Here is a 23311-nt window from a genome sequence, read left to right on the forward strand (position 1 = left end):
GTTCTAAAACTGTGAGCCCCAGACAGATCACTTCCTTCTACGGGTTACCTTGCTTATGATGCTTACTGCAGCAATAGAAAAGTAACTAATAAAGAGATTTTTCTTTACTGTCTTGGGCTCACCTATGAGAAGCAAAAGAGAAAGATGGTGAATTTGGGTTTTCTGCAGCAATTAGAGACCATACGATCCTTAAACTAGTTAATGAAATGATTCTCTCTCCAAATCTTTATTTCATTAAAAATTACTTTTATTTTAAAAAATTCACACATTAAAATTCAGTCTTTTGGTGTATAATTCTCGGAGTTTTAACAAACACATATACATTGTAACAATAAATATCACACAGAAAGTTCCTATTATTAAAAAAAAATCCCTTGTGCCAAAACTTGGTGTCTACTGCTTTTTCTGCCTTATTGCTTCGTCCGTCCCAGAAAACACAAATGAAATAGAACAGTAAGCAGCCGTTTGAGTCTGGCTTCTTCTACTTAGCAAGATACATTTCAGATTTATCCAAGTTGTTGCATATATGGTTCCTTAGTTTTATTGCTGAGTAGAATTTTGTTGTCTGGATACACCAGTTTCTAGATCTCTGCACCAGGTGAAAGGTATCCTCTAGTAGATTTTCTCCATTTTTGAAGTGGTCTGCAGGTCTAGTAAAGAGGAGGTAAGGTTTCCCACCTGAGAGGAAGCAGTCCCTTCTGGGAAACCTGGCTGAGAAGTGTATCTCAGGGTAACATGTGCAGGAGGCTGTAACCAGGATCCTTCCCTTTCCATCCCTTAGAGTCTATGAAAAATTGGAGCATTATTCATGTGAGCAATGTAGCAAATGAATGGAAGTTTGTCCTGAGTAAAGTCAGAAAGCCTCAGAGTAGGTCTGACGGATATTTTGGAAGCTGAGTGTTTGTAAGAATATTTAAAAATTACTTTAATTAAAAACTAGTGAAAAAGGTAAAAAGCACTCGAAACCTGCCACCTGAAAATGGTTACAAGGTTGAGGGGGTTTGCTTTGAGCTCGCACCGAGCCACTTGCGGAAGGTTTACAGCCTGTTATATACATTTCCTATTTCATTCCTACGCTTGTTTTGAAATTATCTCTATAAACTATACACATGAACTATTTGCTTAAAAAGTTAACATACATCTTATACATAATACATACATAATACATACATACATACATGTATCTTAGTTTATAACTTAATATAAAATCTTGACTATGAGTACAGGTCACAATATATTCCTAGATGTAGTCTACTGTTTGAATGGCTTCATAATACCCTCCGAAATGGATGTGCCGTAAGTTAGAAGTCACTCATGTTAACATGTGGACATCTGCCTAATGTCCACATTCCTATGGTTTTGAATTTCTCTGAGATTTAATTCACATACCATGACATTCACCCACTTACTATATTCATCATTCTATAACCACTGATGCAATTTATGAACATTTTCATCCACTTGCAAAGAATTCCTATACAGTCTAGTTTTCCCTGCCTACCATTTATCACTACGTATATATGTACTTTTAAATCCAACTCTGTACTCAACATATGTCTGGACTTGTACAATGTGTCACTATCAGTGACTGCTTTCTCTGCCCGAACGTGCTCTCAGATTTCTCCCACGTTGCAGTACTATATCTCAGAAATGTCTCCTGTTTTTTAAATAAACAGCTTGTGAAGAGATTGGATTACTGTTTGATTAAACATTTAGTAGAATTCTAGAAATCAAATCAAAAGCAACCTAAGTATGGGTATTGTTGTGGCTTATCTGTCTTGTTAATTATTAATCTTTGTTATTAGGTTTATTTTGGCTTCTTATACTTGGCTCTTGGTACTTTATCTTTTCAGGAATTTGTTTATTTTCAGTAAGTTAATTTATTGACACATGAGTATAATAATATTCCCTTATTCACCTTTTATTTTTCCAAGGTCAGTAGCAATGTTCCCTCCTTTATTTCCCATTCTAATAATTATAGTCTACCTTGTCCTGCTATATGTAGTAAAAGGTCTACCAGTTCCTTGCTTGGATTCACTGCATTTTCTCTGTTGTATTCTTCTCATGCATTTTGCGTGGTTTCCCAGTTGTGTTTGTTCTAGGTTCTATCCTAGCTATGGCTTAGGATAGGAACTGAATCAGTTCCATGATCTTTCTTCTCGTTTCATAGGCTTATCTCTAAGCATGCCCCACATAGACTAAAGGTAGCTGGGAACCACCCAGTGTGGATGCTGGGGCTCAAACGCAGGTGCTCAGCGAGAGAGGTAAGCACACCTATGCACTGAGCCATTTCTCCAGCTTCTCTGTTTTTTTCCTCACCGACTTGGTGTTTAGATATCACTAATTTTCACTTATTTGGGAGTTTCCCAATTTATTGTCACTGATTTGTAACCTCCTCCCATGTGGAAGAGCACAAGTTTGAGATTATTTTAGTCTATTTGTATTTATTAAGGCTTGTTTTACGGTTCAGCTCATGATCTAGCCTAAGGATGTTTCGTATACATAGGGTGAAAATATATATTCTAGTGTAGGGTAGAATGTTCTATAGCTGTCTTTCGAATCTATCTAGCACCCAGTGTTGAAGCTGGCTATCCCCAGTGTTGAAGCTGGCTACTTCCTTGTTTAGGAAGGAAACACTAGGCATCCACCAGTTTCTCCTTTCACTCTTGACTTCGCTACCTTGCATCAGGTTATGTGGTGGCTCTGTAGTTACGTGATTAAAATTCTCACATCCTAAAACATTGACCTTTTAAACAAAGAATGGATCTTTATGTCTACTGTTTGTGTTTCCTTTTCCCTCTTCCTCATGCTTTAGGGTATGACGGCCATGCAGACTTTCTACATTCCAGGGCTAACAGTGCAGTATAATTACCAATACAATTCTGTGACTTTTAGGAACCTAACTTAGGTTTACAGCCTTGTAAAATTTAGCCACCTTATTTCCCTTTTGTCTTCCTTGTTCCTGTGGATTCACACTATTTCCCTTTTGTCTTCTTTTTTCCTGTGGATTCGCACTATTTCCCTTTTGTCTTCTTTTTTCCGGTGGATTCACACTATTTCCCTTTTGTCTTCTTTTTTCCTGTGGATTCGCACTATTTCCCTTTTGTCTTCTTTTTTCCTGTGGATTCACACTATTTCCCTTTTGTTTTCTTTCTTCCTATGGATTCGCACTATTTCCCTTTTGTTTTCTTTGTTCCTATGGATTCGCACTATTTTTAGAGAAACTTCAGCATTAGCTCCTATCCTTTTTGCCCTGTTATTGGCAGGTCCTACGGTTTGAACTCAGGTCTTCCTGTTTGGTGGCAAATGCCTTTACTCACTGAGCCATTTTACTCATCCTTTTGCAGTATTTTTATGCTTCCTTCTCCCTTTTTGAATGGGATTCTTATTATATGTTGTTTGATGTACTTAGTGGAAGTTCCTTAGAGTTCCTTCATTTTTCCCCTTTTTCCTTACCTTGGATAGTATAATCTCATTTAACCAGGGAGGTGAGAAGCAATGTTACTATTTATGGATGAGATAAATTAGGCTCAGATTAAGTGACTTTCTAAGCTCAGGGTGGTAAACATGGGTGACTTTGAGGGTCACAGGTCTAACTCCAAAGCTGGTTCTACCATCTAAACCATATTAGGTTCCTATTCTTCAATGACTCTAAACAAATCACCAGGGGATTTGAGGCAGGCTGACTTTCTTCTAAAACACTTTCTTTCCTTGTCCCTTTAGTATATATGCTACTTCATTCCTCTTGAAAGTTCATGTACCTAATATTTAACATATATTAGGCAGGTACTCCATGTTAAATGTGTACTGTTTGGAACTCAATCGTATCATGAGATTACCAATATTTAAAAGATGTTATAGTAATACATATGGTTTTGAGGACTCTGAAAACAGTGTGGAAGCAATCATTAAATAAATAAATAAATAAAACTTATGAATCTATCTACTGAAACTGCTGAAAGTTCGGACAAAATACAGTCTGAGTTCTAGTAAATAGTTATTTTAACACTGGGTTTCTTTTAAAACTTTGTATACAGGAAACAGTCCTAGAAAAAGTCTTATGTCTAGGACTAAACACTGAAGACTACAAACTATTAAAGAATTTTTGGAATCTTGAGGAACAGTCCTATGTAATATTTCCTGAGAATTAAAGGTTTTCACATGATCTTAATACTCAGAGTATTATCTGACATATAGAATGTTTCATTATTATTTTTTTTCACTCAGGATATTGTCAATTTTATATAATCTTTTTGATGCTATACAGTATTTAATTATAGAATGTATTTTTATCAATTCTTTCCAAATGCTGAGGCCATTGTCCTAATTTCTGTCTTTCTAATATTTCCTCTTCTATTTTCAACAAATTTTTAAGAATACACACATTCTTGATCTAAGATTATGATAAAAGCAAAATCATCTGAGTGTATATTTACATACATACATACATACTACATACATATATTCCAATGTGCATGTACATGTGGGTTGATATGGGTTTCTAGCTACCATTGATTTCTGCTCTGCCATCTGTAGCAGATGCTATAAGCGGAGCGCACTGAGCAGCTGACTGCTGCTTTCTGCTCTTCGCAAACTCTATCACCAATATTTTCCCATAGAGTTTATATCCATTAATTTGGTGCAGTGCTTGCCATGCTATGTCTTTATCTGGAAAAGAATAAGAAAAATGCATCAAATTATATAGAGCTCAATCACTCAGTTATATTACAGGTTTAATTGTGATTTGTTTGCTATAAAAATCATACTGATGTCTGATGTTTTGCCTTGTCCACAATCCCCAATTTATATACGTTAGCAAGATTAAATTACTGTGTAATAATAGTGACAAAAGACCCTCAAAACGTACATTTGATTCAAAGATATAAGGATACATAAGGAGTATATTTAAAACGTCTAAGTTAAACCTAACTATAAACATGACTTTACCTTAGATAGATTATAGATACAGGAAGCAAAATTTTTTAAATTGTTACACAAATAAAAGAAGGTACCACACTATTGAACACACTTAGCTACTGTTTTCTTTTAGAAAGAAAGTGGTGGGGGATAGTGAACTTTTCTTGCAGGTATATAAAAATGTGTGTCTGAGAATATATAGTACAGAACAGGAATATTCAGCATATGGGTATCAGGGATCATATGTAAGAAATGAGAAGGGGCTAGATTTTGGAGTAGAGTCTGTGGAATTATAAGTAGAAAGTGCCATTAGACTGAGATCATTTCGTCTCAGATATATACCAAATTTTCAAGTGTGTACTATAGCTATTAGGATTAGTAAAATAGCTACAAATTTATTAGTATAAAGCAGGGACAGGAGAGATGGTTCTAGAAGTAAAAGGCTTGCTATGAAGGCATGAGAACTTGAGCGCAGATCCCTGGTACCCATATGAAATTCCAGGCGTGGAGGCAGGCATGGGCAACCCTAGAGCTAGGGAGGTAGCGAGTTCCTGTTGCTCACTGACCAGCCAGCTGGGCCACATCCATGAGCTCTAAGATCAGTGACAAAATTAGGGTGGAAGAGCAGCTGAAGAAGACACTGTGGTTAGCTTCTAACCACCACATACATGTGCATACACACACAAACACACACATGAGCATATACACACATACACTTTACAAACACGTACATATACAAATGTTAAAGTCTTTGTATTGTGTATCTTTCAATTAGAAGGTTAGATATATTTTGTAAGAATACATGAAATTTGTTTTCAAATTTAATGGAATTCTCCCTTCAAAAGACTGAAAACCATGGGTACAAAGAATCTACAAACCTTCAGTGAGATAGAAAAGACAGTATAAGGTTATATGAAAGCAAGGGGGATAAGATCAGCAATTCTCCTGTAAAGTCACTTGCCCACATAAAAGTTACAGAGTATTACAATGACAGTTTAGAGGCAATGGGAGGTATAGATCCTAGTAGCTTCTTCATGCTGAAGACATACTGGCTAGCTTACTAAGATCAAAATTACTGTATTTTTCTTGCACTTTGATTAGAGCATGTAATGACATGCAAGTGATATTTGGAAGAATGTATTATCTTCCAACAATTATGAATTGGCAATGAGTTAATTAGCTTAAAATCACTTAGTCCTAAATAAAAGAAATATGAGAAAAAGATATGTCTTCTTATCACAATGCCAACACACTAACTGTGAATAATTCTACTGTAATACAGAGTAGAAGCAGCACTGCGACAGAAATAAATGAATACTGGTAGGGTAGGAAGGAAATGTCAAAATGGCAAAACTGAGGACACTAGGGTAAGGTGCTTGTGTAGCATCCACAGGAAACAGGAAGCAAGTATAGGAAGGAAGATCAAGGAATACTGGAAATATATTTTCCTTCCTGGCCCCCTTCCATGTGCTAAGGTTCTAATGTAATTCAGTGAGGTAAGAAGTGGTTTCTCATGTACTGATGCTACAATAGAGTGGCTACCTTGATGAAGATACTCACTGGGAAAGGTGATGAAAGCCTGTCCCCTCATGCGTCCAGTCATCATTTGGAACTGAATGAGTGGTCCTTTTTTCTCCTGGAATCGAGCGAATAATGAGATAAGGTCTCTTTCTTTCACCCGAGGACTAAGGTTCTTCAGATATAGCACCTAATACAAATTGAGAGGTGACAAAAATAATCACATGAGGAAAGCAACCCTTTCATTATGGCTTGAATTACTTTCAGATAAAGATGGGAGACTGAACAGTCATCTAATGTTATTATCTCCAGTAAATTCTAAAACCAACAAGGTTAGAAAGAACCAAGAAAGAAAGCAACAGCAACAACATTCTGGAAGGTACAAAATCGATGGTTGAGTAGGAACTAAACACACCAAAGAAGGCTCAATAGGAAATCCACAGGATGGGAATCCAAGAACACGTGCAATCTTCTTTTAAAGTCTTCATAAGTCAGGAGTGGGCTAGGGAGGTGGCTCTGTGGGTAAAAGTGATTTTAAGTTGCTGGTAACCCATGTTAAAAAGCTAGGTGGATTCCTAGAGATTGCTGGCTGGCCAGGCTAGCCAGTTGATGATTTCTGAACTCAGTGAGAGCCTATCTCAAAAAAGTAGAAGGTGGAGAGCGACATAGGCAGACACATGACACTGACCTGTAGCGTCTATAAATGCACACACACACACACACACACACACACACACACACACACACGCACAAAATAAATAAATAAATAAATAAATAAATAAATAAATAAATAAATAAATAATTCAGAAGTCAGCACAGTGGTGAAAACCTGTAACTCTACCAACTAGGAAGGCTAAGTTGGGACAAGAGTCCAGTCTGGACAACATAGTGATATCTTGTTTAAAAATTAAATAAATATATAAAATACAAAAATAAGAAAGAATGCATCCACAAACACTTCAAGAATTGAGAGCTTTGGGGAGCTCTGGAAGTAGATGTGATTAGATTAATGTTGAAATGAAGATGGTAATTTGAAGGCAGTTGCAAAATGAGGGATTTTTAACCCCTCTGCAAGTAGGGCAACTCACCAATCCTGGTAGAATATGAAGGTTAATTGTCAGAAAATGTGGAACGTCTTATATAGCCGAGGTCAAGAGTAGTGTTTCTGAAAGCAAGGAGACTGAAAAATGCATATTAAATACTAGGAACACTCATGACCTGACTACCATTCCTCCACTAGAACCCTTCCTGTTTTTTTGTAAGAAAACATAAGGGCAGTCTTCTCTTGGGGAACTAAGCCCCAGGGAAACACAAACATAGTGATTTGGAGTAGAGAAGTCCTCCAACAAATGGGTCCTTGTTTTTAACTGTTTTCTTATTGTCATTTGGAGACAGAGGCTCACTATATACCACAGGCTGGCCTAGAACTCTCAATCCTCCTGCTTCAGCCTCCTAAGTGCTGGGATTATAAAACATGACCTTGGATTCAAACTACACAAAGGCCATAATTTCAGGGTTTCCGAACAACTTTGCAATCCTTACTCAGAAATAAGGACAGGCATAATCAGGCACAGGAAAAAGGCTTCTACTATGAAAGATAGAAAACAGAGGCAAAGAGGCAAATGAGAGAAAACACAGTACCATGAAGAGAACAACTAAAACCCAACAAAAACCAACCTGTAATAATATTCTGGAAAAAATACTCGATCAATTAGTAATAGAATGCTATTGAAATTTTAATAGAACAAAATAATATCCTATGTTACTTAACTTATATATCATCAGCTTAAAATATCATTTTATATATAGTAATCGCAAAGAAAATACAGAGGAAAATGAAAAATATAAGGAAACGTCCACTGACAAGTGGATAAAGAAAAGGCAGCATATACATAGACTAGAATATTAATCGTTAAAAGGAAAAATCCTATTATGAATGAGATTTTCTGGAAAGAAACCATGCATTATGTTGAACCCTGTGAAAGGCTGAAAACTAATTAGAACTTCAATGACTGTGGAGAGTTCGGGATAACACAGCTTGGGGCCTAATTACAATTAATTACCTTGGGCTATCTTTAGCCACCCCAAATCTCCATTCCTTGCTCACCACTGTCTGACCCAACATACTTGTGATTAACAAGTGAATCGTTGAAATGTATTAACAGATCACCAGCTTCCACCCACCAAAACACTGAGAAAGTCATCAGACCGCGTATGAAGCCCAGAGCGGAAATATCTCCAATTTGCTGTAACCACCTACTGTATGACGATGTCACCAGTGTACTTGAAATTACCCTAATTTATGGTTTTGTTTTTCTTTTATTTCATGAAACTGTTACCATGTTTAACACAGACTGTGGGGTAACCTAAATCTGTGTTACCAGGCCATAGTCACTGATATTTGGCTCAAGAATAAACTGTCTTATGCTTTTTTGAGGTAAAAATTGTACATTTTTTCACTAACACTATTATATGCTACAACACATAAAATTCTAAGAGTATATGTTAAGTGACAGGAGGACAAATTATATGTTATTTCATATTAGACAAATATTTAAGTAGTCTAACTCATTGAAGCTAAGCGTATAATGGTGGTAAGTTGTTGGAGCTGGGAAGGGACAATGGGGGAGTTGTTTGCTCATGGAAGATAAGAAGCCTACAAGGCTGGTATCTAACACCATGCTAAAGCCTATGATAGTGCTTTGGATACTTACATTTTTCTTAGGAAGGAAAAGGCAATGGACTCTAAACATAATACAAAAAGAATGGGAGAGCAAAAAAAAATAATTAAATATTTTTAGCTTAAATTAAAAAGTAACTTTACAAAAAAGAAAAGAATTCCCATTAGAACAAAAAAGATGACAGGAAAAGACTGATAAAGTCACTGAAATAGATGAAAAACTACATTAAAGATTATTAAAGTTACTAACAAGTAGTGTTTAGCTCTAACACTTAACTACACAAAAGCATGTGAGACTTAAGAGTACACCCAATGCCCAAAATTCATTTGTAGCCATCCCTTTAAAAAGCTTTGCAAATTTGACTTTACCTTTTGGAACAATTTTAGATTTATAGAAAATTGGAGACTAACATGTCTTTATGTTCCATATCTAGTTTCTGACTTTTTGATCTTATATTAGTATATTAGTTTTAATAAATAAATCACTGTTACATTATTATTAACAGAAGTCCATTGTTTATTTAGATTTTCTAAGTTGCTACCTAATGTTATTTTTCTGCTTAAGACATCATTTAGGCTACTGTATTTCTTTCAGTTATCATGTAACTTTAAGCTCCTTTTGACAATTTTTTAGATTGTTCTAATTTTTCACAATCTTGAAAACTTTAGGAATGCTGGTCAGATATTTTAATAGGATACATCAATACTAGAATTTTTCTGTTGATTTTTTTTAACGTTAGACTGCAACAATGAATTATTGAGAAGAAAACTATACCAGAAGAGTTCAGTTTTGGTCACACTGTATCAGCAGAAATACTAACATCATTGATTTATGACTGGTGATATTGACTTTTATTACCTGACTGAGGTAGTGTTGGTCAGATTTCTCCATTACTTGCTTGTCTTCCTGATGTGAAAAGTTAAGAGTTCTTTGGAAAATTAGTTGTGTTGGATAATGTTTTGCTGGGACAAACACATGAAGGAGTGTTTTCCTGAAGTCAACACAGGTGAAAGACTAAGACAGACTCATGAAGGAACATTTGGTGGAAGCAGACACAGGAGGAAGGATGTTCTGATAAAGCAAGCATGTGAAAGGACATGTGATAAAGGATTCTTTGCTAACAACAGGCATGTATTGGTTTGCCTTACACTGTGTAGTTGAGCTCTATTTGTTGGGACTCGATAGAAAGAAACACACCAAAAAACTTCTGGTGGTCTGCTGCAGTTTCTTGCCACTTCAGTGGACTCAGGATGATTGGCAGAGTGATGTCAGCTATGACAGGTGCACATGCTGAGGCAAGATCCGTTGAGGACATGTGATGTTTGGAGGATATAAATAGGACTCTGGGACAGTGACAGGGACTGAGCTTGGCTTGCTGGTACAACTAGCTGTGCAAAGGTTGTTGGTCCCTAGTCTTCACTGATCTTCACTTCAATGAGAGATGCACAGCTGAGAACTTCTGGCATTCCTGCTGGTCCCACCTGCTGACTTGAACAAGGTTGAGGCCCGGCTTTCTCTGCTAGGTAGAGCCAAGGCTGCTGATTCATATTTGCTATCCTAATTCTACCAAACTGCTATTATAAACATGAAGTGTTTGTAAATGGTTGGAGCTGCAGCTGCTGACTCCTGTGAACTGAACTGCTAATTTCCTGACAATACAGATAGGATTTGCTCCAAAGAACATTTCTAAACAGGTCCACTTCCCCTATATCCTTTCTTTTTCCACTACCTCTGGTGGGTGGTGGGCTAAAAGGGAAGTTAAAGCATTTAAGTACCATCATTAAAAATAGATGTTGAAAAAATAAAGTTACATCTTCCTTTCCATATTGTACTCTTGGGAAACAAATCAACACAAGCTGCTTACAACTAAGCATCAAGGAATTATGTTCTAAGATTTATTTCTTCTTTACTTTCTCAATTTTTTAATTCTTAGCACCTGCACACAGACGGATATTCTATATTTTAAATCACTGTTCAAAGTTAATTTGTTTAGTTTATTGCAGAGATAGTTCTAGCTTCAATTACTGGAATTCTCCTTCAGTCCCTGTGTTTTATGCTGTTATTTTACTTTTCATAGAGAAAGATGTACAAGGCTAATAATCTTGTATATTTCCTGCCTGAGTAATAGGTGCAGCCATTTATTTTGCCAAAACTCTATTGTTACATTTAGTAGAGAATGGTATTAGAAGTAATCCATCCTGAGCAAGACAGGATTTGTTTCATTGGGGCTTGCTCAACTCAAAGAGGAAAAACATGTCCATATTAAACTGTGTATAAACCCAGATAAATACTTCTACATGTGAATTATCTGTGTCTGTATTAAGTTAAATATGAATTCACAGTTAAGCTACTACCACATGGGTCATTTTAATTTCCTCCGTTTTATTTATCTACAAATTCCAACATTTACTTAATGATGCAGTATCAATACTGTTAACCAGGACACAGGGCCTTAGCAACCAGGGCATGGCCCTTATATGCACCTCCCATTTGCTGTTAGTCTTATAGATTACACATTTCCAAAGCCACTTAGGTCAGTACTGTTTCTCCTATTCCTTTAGTGAGATTATCATATATAACTGTAACACAACAAGATTCTCCTTTTATAATCTTTATTCTTTCCTAAAAGTCACTGACATCTTAAATTATTTTTAAATATTTGTATACATTAAGAATCTCTTTATACTATGTAGTTATATATATTTTGTCAAACGTATAGCTAGCCTTCAGTATTTCAGTATCACACAGAATAATTTTATTCTCCTAAAAATGCCCTATGCTTCACTTATTCTCTCTTTGCTCTTATACTTTTGTTAATCAACTATCATTTTGATACCTATCATTCTGAGTTTCTTAGAATATTGCAGAATGAAATAATAGAATGTTTTATTTTCATAGTAGCATCTTTTGTTTACGATTATGCATCTAAAGTTTGTATATGTCTTTATATGGCTTGATACCTTAAATCATTTTGTTGTTAAATTATATTTCATTACATTCATTTGCCCAATTCATCTAATTGGAGGACACTTTGATTAGTTCTACTTTGGCAATTATGAATAAAGCCATTATGAACATCCACATTCCGTATCTATATATGTATATATGTATATATGTATGTGTGTGTGTATGTATGTATGTATGTATGCATGCATGCATGCATGCTTGCATGCAGGTTTTTAATACAGTTGAAAAATAACAGTAAATTCTATATCATACGGGAAAACAATGTTATGCTTTGTTTAAGAGTCATTCAAACTGGGTTCTAAAGAGGTTGTCCTATTTTATACTCCCTCCAGCAATGATTACATATTCCTGTTGCTCTAAATCATCAAAAGCTTTTGGTATTGTCAGTTTTATGAGTTTTAGTTATTTAACTGGGAGTTTAATTGTATCTCATCATTTCATGTTACAGTACCTTGGTAACATGGTAAGATTGAATTCACAGGCTTCTTCTCTGATGAGCCATATAGTCTTACCTCTTGACCACTTTTTAAATTGAGCTGTTCATTTCAGTATTGTCAAGTTTTAGGAGTTCTTTGCGTAGTCTAAGTACAATGCTTTGTTACATTTGGTGTGCTTTGAAATATATTTTTCTAATCTATGGTATGTCTTTTTGTATAGTTTAAAATATCTCTCAGAAAAGTTTGTAATTTGAACAAATTATAATTTATCAATTTTTTTTATCTAAATTGTGCTTTGGGTAAAAAGCACATCATCAAAAACAAGGCCACTTAGATTTCTTTCCCCATTTTCTTCTAAATGTTTTGGGTTATTGTTTTGTCCATGACTCTCTGGCACACTTTCAATGAGATTTTATAATAGAGGAAAGGTGTGTGCCGAGTTTTGAATGTAGATCTCCAGTTGTTCTTGAACCATTTGTAGAAAAGACTATCATTTCTGCATTGAATTATCTTTGTCAAAGTTCAATTGAGTATATGTGTATGGACCTAATTCTGAGGCTTCTGATTTGCTCCACTGACCCACTTGCTTTTCTCCACCAATGCCATAAGATATTAGGTTATAGTTAAGTCTTGAAGGTAGGTAGTATCAGTTGTAATGTTGTTCTTCAGTATTTGTTGGATATTCTGTAACTTTTCTCTTTCCATATAAACTTAGAATCTGTTTCTTAATATACAATTAGCTTGCCAATATTTGGGGGGGGGGTTGTGTGGACTCCACAGACCAACTTGGAAAAGCATGGTATTTTAACAATATCCAAATTTTAATCTATGCATCCAAATTATTTCTGAATTTACCATTTTTCTTTTTTTCATTATTTTCAGTTTCCTAGCATGTAGATCCCATATGTTTTCATAAAATTACATCTAAATATTTTATTTTTCTTTTGCAATACTAAATATTTTAAACTAAAAACTTTAATTCTTTATTTCCTATATAGAGGTAGAAACCTGACTTTTTATAGAGAAGGCTTACATGATCCAAACTATTCTTACTTAATGGTTCTAGTTTGCTAGATTTCTGGCTAATTATTTGGGATTTTTGACAAAATTACCTGTGAACAGTATTATTGTTTTTTCTCTTCCTAATCCATGAACTTTCAATTTCCTTTCCTTGTCTTAATACACTGGACAACACTTCCAGCATGCTCTCAAAAAGGAGTGGGTAAAGAGGACATTCTTATTTTGTTCTGAACCAAAGGGGGAAATATCTACTTTACTATCTATCAGACATGATGCACGGCATTGTAGCTATTCTTCACTAACTTAAGGATATTCTCCTCTTTTCATAGTTCACTAAGTTTTTTTTTTGTTTTTTTTTTTTTTTGGTTCTTTTTTTCGGAGCTGGGGACCGAACCCAGGGCGTTGAGTTCACTAAGTTTTAAAACATGAATGAATGTTAAGGCATTTTGCAAATGCTTTTCTATATCACATGAAACACATGATTTTTCTTATTTAGTCTATTTGATATGGTAGACTATATTTGATTTCCAAATGTTGAACCAGCTTTGGATGTCTGTTGATAATGATACGTAATTATTTCTATACATTATTGAATTTTATTTTCTAATATTTTGAGTTAAATAAAAACACTAGGGCTGGAGAGATGACTCAGTGGTTAAGATTATTGACTGCTCTTCCAGAGGTCCTGAGTTCAAATCCTAGCCACATGGTGGCTCACGACCATCTGTAAAGGGATCTGATGCCCTCTTCTGGTATGTCTAAGGACAGCTACAGTGTACTTATATACATAAAATAAATAAATAATTCTAAAAAAAGGGCTGGAGAGATGGCTCAGTGGTTAAGAGCACTGACTGCTCTTCCAGAGGTCCGGATTTCAAATCCCAGCAATCACATGGTGGCTCACAACCATCTAATGCCATCTCATAGGATCTGATGCCCTCTTCTGGTGTGTCTGAAGACAGGTACAGTATACTCACATATATGAAATAAATAAATCTTTTGAAAAAAACACTAAAAAGAACACATTAATGCTTTCATTAGCATATATTAATTATATAATAATAATGAATTTCATTATAACATTAAAAATGTTCTGGTTTAGGATTTTTGCTTTATGCATAAGATAGGTTGCAATTTTCTTTTATTGTAATATTTTTAACTGGTTTCTATAATAAGCTAAGTCTTGTCTCATAAAATGTGTCCTTTCTGCTTCTGTTTTAGAGAATGAGAAAATCATTTTATCTTATCTTTGTGTATTCTTTTTCCTGTGTTCTTCCTTTACATAGATCTGAATTATTAATCTGTCTAATTTTCTTAGACTTTGGAGTATAACTTTGTGACAAATTCTTTACATTCTTGTTTGTCTGAGAAAAGTTACTTTGCTACAACTGGTGTGAAAGGGTAAGTTTTCTGCATAAACTTCTATGTGGGTAGGAGTTTTTCTCTCTAAACATGAATATTTCATTATATTTTTTTCTTGCTTTTGGTAAGTCTGATGCAATTCTCTTTGATCCTATATAAAGTATTCCCTTTTTCCTTGTCTTGTATTTCTGCAGTTTGACTATATTATGCTTACGTGTAATTTTTGATATTCATCTTGCTTAATGTTCTCTTAGATTCCTGGATGTATGGCTAGAAGTCTGCCATTAAGTTAAAAAGACACTCAGAAATTAATAGTCCAAATCACTCTTTGTTCTCGTTCTTACACCCTCCTTCCCCTTCTCTCTTTCCCCCTTTTACACATTCCTCTCGCTCACACACACACAATTAAAAATAAATATAAATCTTTAAAAAATGAAAAATAATCCTTATAAATAAGTACAGAAGGCAGGAATATCAAATGATGGGTAAAGAAACAGAAAGCTAGCTCACAGAGGGTAGGAAAAGGGCCAATAAATGTAAAAATACATAGTCTATCTTTACTGGAAATGAGGAATTTGCAAAAATAAAAATAAATTACCTTTCTAAACTATTAGGTAAAATTAAAAGTCTAATATAAAATCTTGGTTAAGATGTGAGGGGAATCACTGAAATATTCGTTAGCCAGGCAGTAGCAGTGCATACCTTTATCCCAGCACTAGGGAGGCAGAGGCAGGTAGCTCTCTGTGAGTTTGAGGCTAGCCCAGTCTACAGAACAGTCAGGGTGACACAGAGAAACTTTGTCTCAAAAGAAAAGAAAGTGAAAGAAAAGAAAAAGAAAGGACGAAGAGGAGGGGAAGAGTAATGGTACTAGTGCTGCTGGTGGAGGAAGACACGGACAGCCTCTACCATGGTAATTTCATTCCTAGACAGGCAACCTAGAAAGTCAAGTCTAAAAATTCCACTCTTGGACCAAGTGTCAGCGTTTCCTGGGAACATGTTGGAATGCAAACATTCACACTTTCCAGATCTACTAAGTCAAAAATCTTGTGGGAAGTCCAGCAATCTATGTTTTAATAATGTCTTCACATGATTTTGATGAATATTAAGATATGAAAACATCACAAGAGAGTGATATATTTCCCAATATTTTGTCTGAGACCTACCGGAAAAACTGCATTAAAAACTGTAGCCTACATATACTACTACTTCATCCTAACATATATGCATGCACAAAATTTATTTTAAGAAAGTGATTAACTGTGTGAAATAATTGTGTGGGATACACTTTCACCTGCTATTCTACTCTACACTATTCTATTCTATTCTTCTATCCATTTCCTTAAAAATAAAACCATACTGGTGTGAACTATGAATTGTGACTTAAGTTTGAAAAATACTGTCTAGGAGGAATGTTTGGTACACGGGCAGAAAGAGATTTATATAAGCCAGGTCTAGTGATTTATGCTTAGAATATCAATTATTTCTGAAGCCAAGGCAGGAAGATTACAAGTTCTTGCTTAGTTGGCTACAGAATGAGTTTAGCATTAGCTCCTACAATTAGTGGAATCCTGTCTCAACATAAAACATGACAAAGAAGTCTATGGATATAGTTCAACAGTAAAGTTTGCCTAGTATTCACAAGGTTCTAGGTTTAGTCTCCAGTGGTGACAAAAAGATATGCATAACAATGTCACAACTTTATCTGTAGTAGTAAAATAATGAGAGGAAACAAATCAAGAAAATAGAGAAGCGAATTAGTATTCTATTATAGAAATATGTTCTATTTAAACATTTTATTTCTAATGATACAAGGAATTCTATATATTGGGTACATTGAGCTAAAACAGTAAGAAAAATATGTAAAGTATGACATTATCTATATAGTTTCAAAATGTATAAAACAGATATTTATGAATATCTACGAATATTTATGAATAGCTAAGACATACCTGCAGTTAAGGTGGGGTCATGTCCTTGATGTACCAGGGTAGGGCTTTCCCCTTCTCAGAGGAGAAGGGCATGAGAATGGGAGGAGGAGCTGTGGGGGTATTGGGAGGAGGAGGGCTGATATTGGAATATAAATTGAATAAATAAATAAATAAATTTATTAAAAAAACAGAGATGGAGTCAGGTCTTGATAAATCCTATTTAACTTGAAAACATCCTAAGTTGGAAGTACACTTAATATACATAATCTATGGAGTGTATTAGTACTTTCCCCTCACAATATGTAGCTGACTATGAGCTGCAGGTCACTACACTGCTCAGACTCTCAATAAAGTACCATAGCAGCACAATGTACATTGCTAGCTTGACAAAAATAAAAACAAAAATTCAAAATACAGAGTAGAGGTTCTACCAAATGCATATTGTTCTCAAACCATAAAGAAAAACAAAGTAAATTTAGTTATTCAGTTGGAACAGTTGTATAAAGTTTTAGATAATAAATACATAAAAATACCCATAGGAACAGACCTAGCAAATTCAAAATAGTGGATAAACCTAGTTAGAAGGAAGAATGGGATTGATGAATGCATGAAATTCTTCAGGCATATCCATAATACACTAGTAATTTTTAAAACTAAGCAAATATGACAAGCTATTAAATCTTTGTAAACATGCCTAGCTAAGAATATGGCTATTTCCTAATTTATCCATGAGCTAGTCAGTAATAGCACAGACTAAAGTAGATGAACGCCAAGCTACCTGCTCTTGGACCAGGAGTAGCATATCAGAAAGTCAAAGTACTTTAGCAGCCCTCTCTCCATGGTTTTTAAATCAGGGGCTGTTATCATTATTTTCATTCTGTTTTCTAAAATTAATGCTTTAAGGACTTGTGCTGTGAACACTATCCACAACCGGATGATTAATCACTAAAAAAGTGGGTGGTTATGTTTCCTCTATCTAATTCAGAGATACTAGTGCAGATGAGTAAGTCTCATTATGCTATTTTCAAAGTTCTAAGGGGACTTTAGAACCTAAAAAAGGCACACAGAACATGCTAGGAGATAGACTACTTAAATAGTATGCAGAACATGACAGTTAAGGTCAAGGACAGACAAAATCACTTGCTGAACCTGTGTCAGAATCTTTGGTGTAAGCAAAAGTATTTTTAAAATGCTGCGTTAGGTAGAGGTAAATGAAAGCGGAAACAACCCAGGTCGTTTCCTCAATGTGGCCTATACCTTGTTTGGTTCCCCTGGATTATATGAAGAAAACATAGGAATGTTTCGGATCTCCTCCTCTGACAAACGATTTCTCTGGATTTCATCTTCTGGGATAAATTCTATTGGTTGCTTCAGCTTCTTAGGCCCAGTCCAACATTGCTCAGGTGGAAAATCAATAACTTTTGCCACATGGAGACTGGGGCCTTTACCCTGTGCTGCCTGTTTTCCCTTGTCCTGGAGGAGTGATGGGCTCTCAGCTGTGCCACTATCACTCACTGATGCAGCTGAGGCCAGTGAGTGGGAAGGAAAGGGTTCACCTCTCAAAAGTTGGAACTCTTCAAGACGTTTTTTCATTATAGTCTCGTGGTAAAAACTTTCCAGGTTGTTCATGGGATCACCTTTGTTCTTCTTTGGGGGTTCATCTGGATCAAGACAAAGAGATATGGAAGTTCTACAAAGCCTCCCCAGTACAACTTTTTAAAAATTAGTAAAAATTAAATTCTGGATCTCAGATACAGAAACTCTTTTAGGAAAGGTCCTTATAACATGTAGCAAATACCTGTGCATGTGTGTATGTGTGTGTGTACATGTGAGCATGTGTATGTATCTTAAGACTGTCCAGTTGAAGCAAGGCCAATCCAGGGCAGAGGAAGGCAGGCACCCAGAAACCACCAGCTCATACGTACCTCTAATTCACAAGGACATTTGAAGAACAGAACCAGGATGGTGTTTTCAGTCTCATGAACTTAATAATCCCTACATATCACTTGATTCCAAAGTTATATTTGAAATATCTTGATTATTTCTGTGATGTTTTTAAAGTACTTGGTTATATAATCAATATGTAAATCAGATTTTGGCTATTACATCTTCTAAATAACTTTACTGTCCCATTCCTTTCTCAACTTTTCTCCTGCATCCATTGATATTATAGAACCATTGTCTATTTTATGAAGAAATTGTCTTCATAAATGAAGTGTTTTCTGATAACTTCTTCCTAATTTCTTGCATTTCTTGATAGTTAAACTAGTCTAATTCAGTAGTCTTTGGCACTTGTATTTACTATTTTTTATTTATCAATTTGGGTCAAATTTAGTGCATTTCAAATTCTCAACAGATATATAATTGCTCTTATATACCAGATTATCAAGAACAGTTAGAGACCATTTACATGATCTAGAAAGCTACATTAAACATGGTTTCCGTAAAAATTTAACTGGATCTATGTTCAATATTTAAGGCAAAACAATTCATATATAGCTGTGTATTTCCTATTGTACCATGTCCAAAGGCACATAATAGTCACTGAGCACATTTTTAGTGATGTTAAAATTAATCAGTGGATTTAAGTGCTATTTGTTATATCCCTCAATCATTATTTACTTCCAGACAACTTTTACCTTTGGGCTTTATATCCTTGGCGATTACTGTTTAGATCTATTAACTTACTGTGAATTATAAAATGAGGCTTTCCTGACTCTGTTATTTCCTTTGAGTTTTTAATCTGGAATCAATAAGCATCAACTCTTTAGCTTTCCTGAACCTAGTTTTATATATTAAAAAAAGCAGGATAAATGCTCCATTCTATCTGCTTTTCATTATTCACAAGAGTAAGGAAAGGCCTAATGGTGACCAGTGGTTATTTGCAGTATAATTATGAAATCATGCATTTTTATGATAGCTTATGTTTCAATTAAATATAATAATTATTTGTGGTAGTGGACAAACTGTCCCAGTTAGGACTCATAGGAGTCCCAAGCCGATCTTGTATATTTTCTAACTTGAAACTGGACTATTTTTCAAGGATCCCTAGTTCCCCTTAATAAAAATGACTTGGAAACTACTGTTGTTCAGTGTTCATCGTTGTTGCTTCTAAGCCTCTGCAGTAGACAAAGCTGGGATAGTTTATAGGAGAAAAAAAGATCTTATATTTAGAATATCATTTCCAATTCAAATTTACTATGACAAGGTTTGTTCTTAAACTCTGATTTTAGACTTGTATCTCTTTTCTTTTCTTTTCTTTTCTTTTCTTTTCTTTTCTTTTCTTTTCTTTTCTTTTCTTTTCTTTTCTTTGGTTTGGAGGGTTGTTTTTGGTAGTCCTGAGGATCAGATCCAGGACTGCTTGCCTTCTAAGCAAGTGCTCTGTCACTGAGCTTTACTTCCAGTCCCTCAGATTCGAATAATATTTATTACCAAGTTGGTTTATTAGCTTTCTCTAACAATATACTCACATAATTGAAAATCTGCAAAGCAATACTAATAAATAACAATAAACATACAAAACCAAACCAAAATAAAATACTAATAAAGGAACAATAAAATGCTTGGGTATACTTTTCTATTTGCAGTCCTTAGAGTACATGTTGCTAGTAATAGACATGTATTACTTTAAAGTCACCGCAGTAATTATCTGGGTTGTTATGCTACCCCTCATGTTTCTCATTTGATTTATTTGCTTCAGCTTTTTTTTTGACTTTTATAGATGACTTCTCTCTTGAGTTTTGGGTGCATGTGACGCTGCAGACCTAACTCAGGGCTTAGTGAATGTTAAACAAGCACTCGACTGTGAAGTCCACCCCCCAGCTCTTCTCTGTTTTTGATTAAAGTTTTTATTACATTTGTAATCATGCAAAACCTTTATATGGCTCTAAATTGAAAAGAGTTATACTGTACCTTTAAGGAAGGATCATTCTATTTCTGATCCCTTTGTTTCATTCTCTGTGTTCCCCATAAATACTATTTCTTATTAAGTTTGACTTATAATTCCAGTATTTCCTTTTTTTGAAACTATATATATACATACATGATATTCATTAGTTATATTCTTTTCCTATGTAAATACTGGTCTGAAGTGTGCTTTGATTTTAACAATATGTCCTAAAAATAATTCTATATCAATATAAAAGCTATTCTTTTGACTTCTTACAGTTATGCAATACTGTGTATATATGTACTATAGTTATTTGGATACTTTTCTATGAATAAACCCTGAAATATTGGTTTTATATCTGAAGTCTTAAGCTGTTTTGAACAATGCCCTGAAAATTAGCCTTGTGTGTGTGCAAATATGTGATAGACACACACACACACACACACACACACACACACACACACACACGATTTGGTATTTTTCAGGCATTTCTTTCAAATAAATTCTAGAAGGTGAAATTGCTGAGACAAAGAGTAAATGTTTATGTACTTCTAATATACAAATTCCACACTGAGGTAATTGTACTTTTCTGTATTTCTACCAGCAATGTATAAGCTTAGTTATCTTTTAAGATACAAAAAGTGAATCAAGAAAAAGAAGCCATGAATTAGAGAAAGAGCAAAGGGGAAATACATGGGAGGGGCTGGAAGGAAGAAAGTGAAGGGAGGAAATAAATATTTTAATTTCAAAACTAAACTATTGTATTTTAAAAGGGTACAGAAGGTCTAGTCACTTAGAAAATGAGGAGTCAATTGCTGAATACAGCTGCATTACAGTAAAAACTTCTCGATCATCGAAAGTGTCATATAATGAATCAACAACATGGCTCAATGAATTCTACACATATGCTATGGCACAAGGCATAAATAAATAAAAGTCATCAGTAGATAGAAAAACCATAGGATAAGGTATTTATTACACAGATAACTAGAGTGCAAATACTGAGTGTATGAAATTCCATATATCCATAAGAAACAGAGGTAGGCAACCAAGAGGAAATTGAGGGAAAGATTGATGAATCTTCCATGAAAGAGGAAAATATATATAACTAGTAGATATATTAAAAGTGTTTAATCACATTGGAGTTTGGTGAAATGCAAGTCAGATGAAGAGGGAGATCCATAGGAAAAAAACTTGATGTTTGACCATATCAGCGAGGCTGTGGGACCACCAGAACTGCATGAGCATTCTAAAGTATATAATCAAAAATATGTATACCATGACTACTACGAGTCAGTCACTGTTCTGGGTTCTTAGATGATATCAATGAGCAAAGAACCCAGGAACTTAAAGATGGTTGGAACCAGTAGGGGCACAAATCTTTAATCCCAGCACTCAGGAATTAGAGGGACACATATCTTAGTGAGTTTGAGGCCAGACTAATTTGTACAGTGAGTTTCAGACTAGCCAAGCTTCAGAATAAGACCCTGTCTGAAAAAACAAACAAACAAAAAACAAAACAAACTAAACAACAAAAAAAAAAAGAAAACCTAACCAATCAAAAACCAATTAAACAAACAAAACCCTGTGGAGCTTAATTAGTGCTAGGTACATAAAATGCCAAACAAATTGGATCCTATCAATTCCATCTCCAAGTCTGTCTGCTGTCTGCAAAAAATTGAAGAGAAGGAAAAACAATGATTGAAATGAAGAAGTAAAGAGGAAGTGTCAACACTCATGGAAATGTGATTACATAGAAACACTGTGAAGAACTTTAAGTCAACATGAGAGAAAATTTATATGGATTGACAAATTTGTGAACATAACAATCATCAACACAATTCCAGAAAGAGAATGCTAAGAGAGGCTAAGTTAGTTACTAACTTAGAGGCTAAGTTAGTAATCAACTAGCTATCCCAAAGAAACATGCACACTCAAAACGACTCATTGGTGAAGTATATTAAATATTCACCTAATCTTCAGAACCATTTTAACAACTTGATCTTAGGACTTCTGACCTCTAGGTCTATACTAGAAGAAGTCTGTTGCTTTAGGTTACCCAATGTGTGGTAATTAATCATAATAACCATAAGAAAGTAGAGAGCTGGTATAGAAAACCTGGAGCTAAGATTAATAGATTAAAAACAGATGTTTCCCTCTGAAGAGAGCACTTGCTGTCCTCCATCCAGAAGCTGAGTTTGAACAGCAAAGAATTAATAAAAATATTATACTAAAAGAAGATTGGGGATAAAGCAAAACCACTAGGTCACATTACTTCCATTCAACAATGTACTGAAGGTTCTGAAAAACAGAAGGAAAAACCAAGTAAACAATAAGTTTCCAGACAAGAAAACAAGAAAAACTGTCTCTATTCATAGGAAACACATTTTTCCCGTGTAGAAAAGTCCAAGTTAGTCATATTGAAACCACTAGAATAAAATAATCAATAAAACATTTAATTAGATCATGTTAGACAAATACAAGATGAAAACAAAACCCAACAGAACTCTGTATACTTGCAGAGAAGAATAAGATAATAAAGCAGAACAATTCTATTTATAAGAGTGTCAAAATGAATAAAATGTTTAGAAA

The 23311-nt window shown here is 34.8% G+C and overlaps 1 protein-coding gene across 2 annotated transcripts in view; it reads right to left on the reverse strand.

Moving 5' to 3' along the window:
• Positions 1–225: 225 nt before the first annotated feature.
• Positions 226–23311, reverse strand: part of Rbm41 (RNA binding motif protein 41) — a 54659-nt gene continuing 31573 nt past the window's right edge. The window contains exons 5-7 of one of the 2 annotated variants that reach the window (NM_001109420.1): positions 18088–18491; positions 6478–6625; positions 3072–4668 (exon numbers count right to left, since the gene is read on the reverse strand). In NM_001109420.1, the coding sequence (NP_001102890.1) occupies positions 4502–4668; positions 6478–6625; positions 18088–18491 (719 nt within the window). In that variant the 3' untranslated portion in view covers positions 3072–4501. Of the gene's footprint in view, positions 4669–6477; positions 6626–18087; positions 18492–23311 lie in introns of both variants that reach the window. The other variant, XM_087600702.1, reaches the window with a different exon arrangement.

Source organism: Rattus norvegicus, chromosome X, assembly GCF_021556685.1.
Source record: "Rattus norvegicus strain SHRSP/BbbUtx chromosome X, alternate assembly SHRSP_T2T, whole genome shotgun sequence".
NCBI lineage: Eukaryota > Metazoa > Chordata > Mammalia > Rodentia > Muridae > Rattus > Rattus norvegicus.